Raw genomic sequence first — 11,649 nt, 5'->3', positions numbered from 1 at the left:
GAGATGGGGCATTTTTCACAATCCATGGGAATGGGGTCTTTGGCTACTACTCTTCCTATTCCACCTCAACTAGGCCTCATCTCTTTTATATTTTCTCTGCTGTTTGATCTACTCAGTTGTTGAAAACAAAAAATCGAGAATAAAAGGGCCAAGTTGCCTCTATTTAGGTCATGAAGCCCATCTTTTGCCTATTTGCCCAATCATTCGGCCTTTGTGGTCTTATTGGATTACCAGTGCCCATTTAAGGCTTATAGCTAGTTAGCCTCATTTTTTTTGTGTTTGTGGTATTGTTTAAAGACACATATCCATTTAAGTCCCATAGTTGGCCTTATTTTACCCCTTTGTCGGCTCTTTTTTCAACCTATAATTGGCCTTATTTTTGGCCCATTGTTTGGCTCAAGATTTTAGCCTATTGTTCTTAAAGGCCCATCTCCGGTCGCCATCGCCGACTGCCACCAACTCTAGTCACCCCCGTTGGCAGCCACCAAATCAAGTGATTTCCCAGTAATCATCTTCGGCCTCCGCCGCCATGGACCATTGTCATCTTCAAAAAAAAAAAAAAGGTTCCAAAATCTTCTATCTTGAGTTTGAGGAGAGATATTAGAATATATTTCCTATATTGAAATTATTTTCTATGATTCTCTACATCACTGTGATTGAATCTTAGAATATATGATATGGTATGATACTTACCGTTTATACGATTGATTGTAATCAGGTTTGATGATAGTCAAATCTAGGGGTGAAATAACTGCCCGCTAACCACACTAATCGCTAACTGCACTAACCGTTAACTGTTTTTGAAGGCAGTTAGGAAAAACAGCTAACCGTACTTGGATTATACTTGTTCATGGAGTCCATTATAACCAGCACATCACGTAGCTTGATATTTCTAAACTTTTCCTCGTGGGCATCTTTAGAACGAGGTATTTATGGAACAACCAAAAAGTTTAATCAATTAGGAAATTTATGGATTAAAACAAGCACCACGTGGTGCTTGGTTTAATCGAAGGTCTGAATCTCTATCTGATTTCAATTTTACACAATTTCAGTGTATAATCCTTTGTTTGTCTTTCACCTCGCTCTCAATATATGTTTATATTGATTTATGTGGACGACATTTTTGTAACATGTACTCATTTCGATCTTATTGATTCTCTGCTCATTCATCTCAAGTGTGCCTTTGATTTAAAAGATCATGTATTCCACACACATACAAAACAAATTGAAGTCGATTTTCATTTTATACGGAAGGAGGTGCTCAGCAAAGATATTTCTCTCCGGTTTATATTCACTTGTTATCAACTTGCTGTATCTTTACCAAGGGTCTTAGTAGTCTTACAACGTGTTCGTTTCATCTTCTTCGTGACAAGCTCAGCAAAGAAATTTCTCTTCGGTTTATATTCACTTGTTATCAACTTGCTGATATCTTTACCAAGGGTCTTAGTAGTCTTACAACGTGTCCGTTTCATCTTCTTCGTGTCTTTCTATATCTTTTCTCTTTATGAATAAAAGTGAACCAATTATTTGTTCTGATCAATGCAATAATAAGAATGCCATATTGGTGTTGTCTGGACCATTCCAAGGATCTGATTCGCTAACCTTAAGTGGAAAATGAATTGATTGGAATACCACGTCCACTATGAAGATACGGAAATTTTATTTGTGCCTTTGGACCATGGGATTCAGTATCTATCTAAGAATGGAAAAACCTAAAATTATCACATCAATCTTCCTAATCATGTTTCGCAATAGATTTCTCTTCTTTCTATAAATGGCAAAGGGCATGTTCTTGTTTTTCCTACTTCTTTCCCACTTTCTTGCTAGCTAGTTGATTTTCTCAGCAGCAGAAAATTACAATGGCTCAAATTGCAAAGACGGAGGCCCAAACACAGATCAAATGCTCTGCTGAGAAGTTCTACGAAATCTTCCGGAGCAAAGTGCACCTGGTGCCCAAGATCTGCCCCAACATGGTGAAAGATATACAACTACTCAAGGGTGACTGGGACTCGCTGGACTCAGTGAAGCTATGGACTTATGTTGTAGGTACATAAGGAACACTAATTGATACCTTCTCAAGCTTGACTTCTAGGTATTTTGAGTTAAAATATAAATTAAATGATATAAATTCATCCATTAAAATAAATAGTTATTTAATATAAAATTATAATAAAGACTCTGAGTTTGAACCATGCCTTGTCATTTACCTCCTAAATTGACATATGGTTCCTCCCATATACTAAGGTTGTCATATGGTCTCTAAGTACAATCTAAGCTTCATTAATATGTAGTTAAACTTAAACTAACCAGCTGAAATGTGTTCTTGAAAACCATGACAGGAGATTCTGAGGGGGTTAAGACAGCCGAGTCAATAGATGAGGAAAATAAGTCGGTCACTTACAAAGTAATGGATGGAGAGATTGCAAAGAACTACAAGGTTTTTAAGACCACTTTGCAGGTTAAACCAAAGGGTAATGGCAGCTCGGTGAAGTGGAGTATCGAATATGAGAAAGCGAATGAGGAAGTCCCAACTCCTATAAAGTACACTGACTTTATGTCCACTATGACAAAAGCTGTCGAAGCATACCTTGTCAATGCATAATACAAAAGGACATGTCCTTCTGTACTACTACTACTACTACAATAAAAGCTGACAAGCTTTATGTTTCCTCTAATGGATAATATCTATGTTCATCAAGAGGACTATGTATCAATTAATCTCTCAAAGTTCTGAACTCAAACTCAACAATCTCCTTCTGTTTCCTATTCTATTTCCAATTATAGCTAGGAGGGATCTCTACCAAAGGGAATTCCTGTTATTATTACTATTCGTTTTTAGTTGAACAAGGTGTATGTGAGAGGGTACCCTTCTTTTCAGTGTATGTTCTCTGTCAGAGGAGAGAGCCCCTTCAGATAACTAGGGAGACTCTCCCACAGCCTTTCTATTATTATTCTTGTCCCCTATTCTTTGGGCAAGAAATTACAGATCTGAATCTACAATTATACTTGAGAAAAATTTTCTTTTTCTTTTTTACCAAAAATTTCTCTGCTTCGCAAAAAGTTAATTGTTTCATTTTTTGTTTTTTCAGTATAACACTTTGGTGATTATCAAAATTTCAGAACAGTTTTCTAAATCTTATGTGCCTTTCATGTAAACATTGTAAAGATATGGTCGAAGGCTTTGTTTGGATGAGTTGAGACAGCCATGCTGGCCCTATTAAATTTCCAAAATCTGCATAGAAATTGCCAAATAAAACAATAATATGGCTAAAAATATTTTCACAAAACTAATTACAAGTAGCATCTTAAAATTCCCACTAAATGAAGAAGTTCTCTTATCTTTCTTATTCAATTTTGATTAATTGTCCCTCTTTCCTCTAACATTTTTGGAGAACTTGCTCCTACGACTGTCTGGATGAAAAAGTTTTCTTATCCTACTACAACATTCAGAATCCACAGTTTCTTTTTTATGCTTAAATGTCATTTTATATATCTTCCCTTTATGAATAAAGGGAAGATGTATCTTCCCTTATGCTCCAAGTTTTAAACTTGGGGATCCGACTACAAAAAGACAAGCAGTCTGATACAAGATTGATTTCTTACTTCTCATCCTTTCTTGTTTTTGTGATTTAACATAATTTAACATAAATAGAGTATTGGGTCAATCTTGATTTGAATTACAGCATTTTCTTTGACTATTTCTCTTTAGTTAGTCGGAAGACAATCCAAAATAAATAGGTATGGAAGCTATAATTGTAAACCACAATCAAATCTATGAAAGCATATCAACGCCACACTTGGCTCACAATAACCAAAAGAGTGGGCTCTTACTTGGCTCTTCAAATCTGAAATTTTTGTTCTTCAAGAGTTAACACACGGGCTATTAATTCTCATAGTGTTTATGAAAATTAATTTTCAAGGGAACTTGATGTGTGAATGAATGATTTGAGAGCTTAGGCTCTTCTCTATTTATGGGTTTAGCATGCTAGCACTTAGAGGCTCTCTTAAGAATCCTTAAGAATTCCCACTAAATGAAGAAGCTCTCTTTATCTTTCTTATTCAATTTTGATTAATTGTCCCTCTTTCCTTTTATATTTTTGGAGAACTTGCTCCTATAAATTGTTTTCAAAGTACTTGCAAATACCACTGATTTAGAACATTCATATTGAGCTCTACAAATTTAGCTTTTCTTAAGAAATTTGAGAAATTAAAATCAAAAAAAAAAAAAAAAAAAAAAAAAAAAAGTCATTTAATAAGCTTTCTACTCTATTTCAAATTTAACTTTAGTCAACAAGACTTTTCAAATATCAAAAGTCAAAAAGTGAAAGCTAGTTAGTTTTTTAAGCTTATATACATTTTCCTTCTTTGTCTCATCTACCTAGAACAAAAAAAAGTATTAAAAAATAAAATAAAAAGAAGGGAAAATTACAATTTACCCCCCCAAAGTTGTCAGCGATTTGCAATTCCGCCTCCAAAGTTTCAATTTTTGCAATCCACCCCCCTAAAGTTTTAATTTTTTTCAATTCAGGCATTCTGTCAGTCAAAGCCGCTTTGACTGACGGAACAGTGATCACGTGCAAGTCACGTGATCACTGTTGGTTGTTTTTTTCCCAAAATGCCCCCATCCCTACCTCCTCTTCTCCGCAAAGAGGAGCTTCATTTTTTTCCGTCATTTTTTGACAATGTTTTATTTCCTTTCTTGTATAGGAGCTTCAAGTTTTGGTGAAAGGGTTAAGCTTCCTTCCGGGGTTCATGTTTGAGAAAAATGTATCGTACGTAGATTTTGTGAATAGAGTGGGAAGGGAAGAGCAAATACTTAGATCGAAAGGACTATGGGACATTCCTCATCCATGGTTGAATCTCTTTGTACCAAGATCTCGTATCTCGGATTTCGATTCGGGTGTTTTTAAGAACATCATTCTTAAACAAAACATTTCTGCTGGACTCGTCCTACTTTACCCCATGAACCGAAACAAGTAAGGTTTTAATTTACAAGTTAAAATTCTTAACATATATATTTTAACATGCATATATATAAATTGACGTTAAATGTTTCATTTGCAGGTGGGATGATAACATGTCTGCGGTTATACCGGAAGAAGATGTTTTCTACGTTGTAAGTTTGCTGCGTTCAAGTGGCTTCAGTATGTGGGAGGCATTTGATCGACAAAATGAAGAAATATTGCAATTTTGTGAGAATGTTGGCATTAAGGTTAAGACGTATCTTTCACATTACGAGACACAAGAATCTTGGATAAAACATTTTGGCTCGAAATGGGGATCTTTTCAAGAGAGAAAAGCTCAGTTCGATCCGAAAATGATATTAGCTCCTGGACAGAGAATTTAAAAAAAATTCTCTGTTTCGTCATTTTGGGAAAAAAACAACCAACAGTGATCACGTGACTTGCACTTGATCACTGTTCCGTCAGTCAAAGCGGCTTTGACTGACGGAATGCCTGAATTGAAAAAAATTGAAACTTTAGGAGGGTGGATTGCAAAAATTGAAACTTTGGAGGCGGAATTGCAAATCGCTGACAACTTTGGGGGGGTAAACTGTAATTTTCCCTAAAAAGAATATTTAACTAAAGTAGAAAAAGATGTAGAGAGTTTGATGTTCGATTCATTCTGAAAGTGGCTCTCCAAAAATAAGAAGAAAAAAAAAAAAAAGTGGGGTTTTCTCTTTAAACTTAACTTTTATTTGAAGAAATCAACGGGAATGCTCTTAAAGAGATACTTTGTTTTGTTGAGGCGTGTCTTGCACCTTTCGAATTCGCCGAGCCATTCAGGATCCCTCAACCCAACAAGGGGGTGATTGTGACATCCCACATTCCATGTATTTATATGGAATATGTTCTCTCTACATGGTACGAGGCCTTTTGGGATAAACCTAATAACAAAACCATGCAGGCTGAGGCCCAAAGCGGACAATATCATACCACTTAGAGTAGGGTATTACAGCACCCACTATCAATATACCAATCATCTGGCGCACATTATTTAGCAGAATCTATAGTGACTCAAATAATTAACTAAGCTTAGGTAACTTAGTTAGAGGGTTAATCTGGGTTTTAGGTCATTAGGGACAGCTGAAAGGGGCATTTTGGGCTTTTCATACTTTTTGACCGTATATACGCCCCAATAGTATCGTGCATACGCTCTTGTTTTTAGTACAGAAGTACGCAGGGGGACCACAGTACGTACACTGTTTTTTAGATAATCCCTGGATAATACATGTACGTACAATGCAACCTTTGGACCGCTGAGTAAACAGTACTAGACATACGCCCTTATAGTATCGGACGTACGCTACTTTTCAAAATCACTTGCAGCGCCCTCAATTTTTTCTCACCTATAAATACCCTTACCCCCCTCGCCCTCTCATACCTATTTTACACCCCTAGGCTCTCTGAAACCCCTTGTGTGAGTCTCTTTGAGAGTGAGTGTGGTTTGTGGGGAAGAAGAAGTGATTCCTTGGAGGTTTTGGCTTCTAGAAGGTAACCTTCTAGGCCCTGCTTGTTTCTTAAGTCGTTATGCTCTTTTAATGCTTTCTAGACTAGCTTAGTTGTTAGTTTGAGTTTTTAGATAGGGTGTGCCTTTTGACCTTTGATTAAGTTGGGTTAGCATTTCGTTATGATCAACGTGTTTTCTTAGCAACTCCTCCAGATCACCACGAAAATTTGAGATTCCTTTGAAGAAAAAGAGTGAGGTTGAAGATGACATCCAAGAAGAAATCGTTGGAGGAATTTTTGTAGAAGTAGACGAAAGGAAACATCGTATCTTGGTGCTATCTATATAGATTTCTCCAAGTACCTTTCTTCGAAGAAGCCATGCATGCCATGTCCCAAAGAAACTCGGGGACGAGTTTTTTTCAAGTGAGGGTGTCTAATGTAAGATGATATTTACATATATTTTTTGTAAAAACGAAAATAAGAAAAATATCAAAAATAATATTGGAGCAACGCCGATTGATCAGAATTTTAGTTGTTCTCAAACAATCAAAGTACAGAAAGAAAGATTTGTCAGGATTCCCGCTTATTGTCACTTTTTTATTAGGACTTTATTTATTTTCCTTACTAGAAGTAGATTTGCTTTAATCATTTTCCTTTTCTTATTAGGATTAGGTTTACTATTACTACTAGGATTATATTTACTTTATATACAAGTATTTCTCTTCTATAAATAAGCTAGTTTGTAATGTAAAATATAGACTCAATTGAATTATCATCAAATCAGAGAATTTTCTCTCAAATACTCAACGGAGTTTTATCTTTCTTTTAGCCTGCATGCTTGTTTTATCTTTTGGTTAGAGATGCAGACACTTTTGATTGTGGTTACTTAGTCTTCCACTACATTAGATTGTAATCAAGTTTGATGGTACTCAAATATGATTGATTCAATTACCATACTTATCTATCAAAATTCTCATATAAATATGAGTATTTTGTATTGTAAAAGTATGAAACAAATAAGAGCAAAATGTAACATTTAGAGGTTTAACATATGGACGTAGGTCATAAACCGAATCATGTAAATATTTGTATTTCTCTCTATTTATGCCCTTTTAATTTCCTTTCTAATTTTCTTCATTTAGAAATTAAAACAAAATCAAGATAGGTCAATCAAATGTTATAAAGCACGATTGGTTGCTAAGGGCTTCAATTAGCGCGTAGTGTAGGATGGATTACACAAAACCACGTCATTAAGCCTGTTATGGTTCGGATTATACATGCTCTCGAAGTCCATTTTAACTGGCAAATCAGGTAGCTTGATGTTTCTAAACTTGTCTTAATGAGCATTGTTGTGAAATTTTAAATGTACTCGCAAGTGCATTTGAGGATCCACCTAGCATTATATTACATATTCTTGAGACATATCGTGAGAAGATAAAAGAATTAAGCACTAATCAAATATAAAATAGATTGAACATGGATTTGTTGAGAATGTGACAATAAACTAAGCACTCAATATATTTTCGAATCATAACAAATCAAACAAAGTAAGCATTTGATATAAACAAAAATCATAATGAGTCAAAATAAACTGTCAGATAAAATTATTCTCAAATTAAAAAGCATCCTCAAAATTTAGTCATTAATCTATGAAGAATAACAATAGTCTCAAGAACACATAATAAAAATACTAGGCTTCACCCCTAGTCCTAGTTAGAGATTTAGCTACTCATAATATTAAAAGACTTAACAACTTATAAATAAAAGACATGAAAAAGAAAGAACTTAAGTATTAAGAATAAATTCTCCACATGAAACCTGTCTCTCTCTTCTCCTCTGTGTCTTTTGTGCCGCAAGCTCATCCTAACACTACAAGAAATTAGGTCTTTAGGGGCGACTCAAAGTCGCCCCTAAAGGTTCTAAAGTGGACGTTGTTGCCAACAGCGTCGACTTTTCGACCCTAAAGGTGTCGACGCTAATAGTCCGACTCTAATAATCAAATGTCTGATTATCAGGGTCCACTTAAAAGTCGACCCTAATGATCACTTTTAGCGTCCACTTTATCGACCCTAAAAGTCGCAATGTTTTGACCCTAAAAATGATGTAAACAGAAGCGAAAATCGACCCTAATAGTCAAGCATTAGCGTCCACTTTTAGTTAACCATTAGGGTCCACTTTGTCGACCCTAATGGTCCTTTAAAAAAAAATAATAATAATAACTATCAGCGTCCAAACCAAAGTGGACGCTGATAGTTAACCATTAGCGTCCACAAAGTCGACCCTAATGGTCCTAAAAAATTAAAAAAATTGACTATCAGCGTCCAAATTAAAGTGGACGCTGATAGTTAACCATTAGGGTCCACTTTTAGTGGACCCTAATGGTCTTAAAAAATCAAAAAAAAAAAAAAAAAAAAAAAAAAAACTGTAACATAACATGGGGACGAGGAAAAAAGCCATGTCATCACAAATGATGCCCTGCTTGTTTTTCCTCCAACAAATATCCATTGCCAATGCCACAAGCAACACAGTAGGAGATGCCAAATATCCATTGCCAATGCCAAAAGAAACAAGATCAGGTATCAGGAATGATAAAAAGTACAAAGGAAAGTTCCAAAAACACAATTCAACTATTAACAAACACAACACTGTGTTCTAACTTTTAATACAACATACATATATACTACGTCTCTACCTCATTAAGGTAAATTTTTATCTATCCATTTTCTTTCTCAACAAAGAGTCACCAAAACTGTGGAATATAACATAAGAGTCATCACACAATTGGACCTTCTGAAATTCACTATTTTTGTTGTTGCTGCTGCTGCGGTGAGAAACTAGATGGGAAACTAGAATTGGTCATGCCAAGTCCCTCATTCTGATAAAAAGTTGACCCATTTTGTTACAAAACCAATTTGAACATCAGCCTACTCCTTAATTATTGGTTCCAAACAGATAAAGTAAAAAACAAAAAAACAAACAAACACTTGGTGTACTCATTTGAACCCAAAATTGCAGAATCGGCTAATCTCATATCATATATGCACACACTTTGTACCCCTGATCTCATTTTGTCTGGCAAATTACAACCAAAATACACCCTGTATTTTTAAAACCTCAAACAACAGTAGCCAATTGACTACTTTCATGCTATATATATATATATATATATATATATATATATATATATATATATATATTCTCTATTTTCCAGATAATTAACCATGAAACCCTTTCTCTGTCGAAAGAAAATAACTTAATTATACAAATACATACTACGAAAAAGATAACTTAGATTGCAATACACACCCAAAGAGAACCCAACAAAACAAATCCAAAACCAAAACTCCAGAAATCAGGAAGCAACTAAACCTTTAAAGACGACAACACTTATTTCCCCAAAAATCACCAAGAATCAAATTATCTCAAATAAAGTCAAGAAGCCAAGAAAATAGAGAACAGACTATTACCTTGGATGCACTGCCTTTAGGCCATCCAAGGCCTAATCCTCCTCCACCGTTGCTGGACAAAAGATCAAAAATTTCTTCGTTATATATCTCCAAGACCGTCCTTCGTCCCCATCTCCAAGAATATCCCTCAAAGACCCTTAGGCAATCACGAACCACAAACAAATGCAAACAGAGCAAAACTTTCATCCTCAAAATTACCTTTGTGAACACATTTTTGCTTTCTTCCCTTCTACTCTCCGATTTGGGCAAAAAGAACATGCCAACAGCATATTCCCCTGCTGGTGGAAGCTCAAACCCAAGATCCTTAACAACCTGAGAAATGGCATGCCAAAAACAATGAAGCATTGCCAAATGAAGCATTTGCCAAACCAGAAGCAAGACAAATCCTCCTCCCTGCCCCAAAAGGCATCATCTTTATTTCCCTGTTTCCCGTTATATCAAACACTTCCCCTCCTCCACCACTCAAGAATCTTTTAGGTTTGAAAGCCATCGGATCCATCATTGGAGGGAGGGAGAGCAGCGGGAAGGAAAGTTGGGAGAGCCGCGGGAGAGAGATCGAGAGTGAGAGTGATGAGGGAGGTGAGTGAGAGGGGTGTTAGGGATTTTTGTGTTTTGAAGGTTTGGGGAAAAACAGACGCGGTTTATGAAGTTTTTTGTCCGAAAATTTCATAAACCCCGCCACAGGATGGCGCTTAATTTTTCGCACTCAATAGCAGCGACTCTGGAGTCGCCCCTATTGAGGGTTTTTTTTTTTTTTTAATTATACTTACAATTTTTTTTAATTTTTGTTTTTCTTTATTTTCTCTTCTAATATGTTTTTTTTATTATTATAATATTAACTAATAATTTCCGTTTAATAAATTTTTATGATAAAGATCATTAAGTTGATATTTATCTTATAATTAATTATAAGATCAATACAAAATCCAAAGATAATATAAGATTAATATAACTAATGCACTAAGATAATATAAAAAGCTTATAGTTCAATTGAATATTCGATTGAACCTTCAATTGTATCCAGTTTGATCAATCAATTGATTTTATCGTGATCAATATAATTAATTCACTAGGATCTATCGGATGTTTGATCGATCAATTGATTCTATTACGATCAATCGAACTAATTCACTAGGATCGATTGGATTTTCAATCAGATGTTTGATCTTATCACGATCAATTGAACTAACTCACTAGGATCGATTGGATGTTTCATCGATCGGATTTTCGATCCAACATTTGATTGATCATTTGATCCTATCACGATCAATCGAACTAATTCATTAGGATCGATCGGATGTTTGATCGATCATTTGATCCTATTACGATCAATCGAACTAATTCATTAAGATCGATCTCAATCGAACTAATTCATTAGGATCGATCGAATGTTTGATCGATCACTTGATCCTATCACGATCAATCAAATTAATTCAGTAGAATCGATCGGATGTTTGATCGATCATTTGATCCTATCACGATCAATCGAATTAATTCAGTAGGATCCATCGGATGTTCGATCGATCATTTGATTAATTAATTATATATATGAATATATATTATATACATACTTGTTAGTTACTATATACTAACTTAGTATTACTATTAAGTTAAGTGGTAGATCACATGATCTAAAGATGATGTGAATTGTAATTAGAAAAAAAAAAAAAAAAAAAAAAAAAAAAAAAAAGATTATGTGAATTATTATATCATATGATCATATATATCACAAA

At 34.9% G+C, this 11,649-nt stretch overlaps 1 protein-coding gene across 1 annotated transcript; it reads left to right on the top strand.

The window, feature by feature from the left end:
- The first annotated feature begins 1,859 nt into the window (after positions 1-1,859).
- Positions 1,860-2,602, top strand: LOC132178179 (MLP-like protein 31). Its single transcript, XM_088516065.1, has 2 exons — positions 1,860-2,046; positions 2,340-2,602. Exons 1-2 carry the CDS (start codon positions 1,860-1,862, stop codon positions 2,600-2,602), a joined length of 450 nt encoding a protein of 149 aa, XP_088372191.1.
- Positions 2,603-11,649: the final 9,047 nt, after the last annotated feature.

The sequence above is a fragment of the Corylus avellana genome, chromosome 4, assembly GCF_965113065.1.
Source record: "Corylus avellana chromosome 4, dhCorAvel1.hap1.2, whole genome shotgun sequence".
NCBI classification, from domain to species: domain Eukaryota; kingdom Viridiplantae; phylum Streptophyta; class Magnoliopsida; order Fagales; family Betulaceae; genus Corylus; species Corylus avellana.
This window is presented reverse-complemented; position numbering and strand designations above follow the sequence as displayed.

Excerpts from the sequence above, each read along its gene's own strand:
- LOC132178179 (XM_088516065.1), top strand. The coding sequence starts at position 1,860 with ATGGCTCAAATTGCAAAGACGGAGGCCCAAACACAGATCAAATGCTCT. Across the intron at positions 2,047-2,339 it reads GCTATGGACTTATGTTGTAG|GAGATTCTGAGGGGGTTAAG; the intron begins GTACATAAGGAA and ends AAACCATGACAG.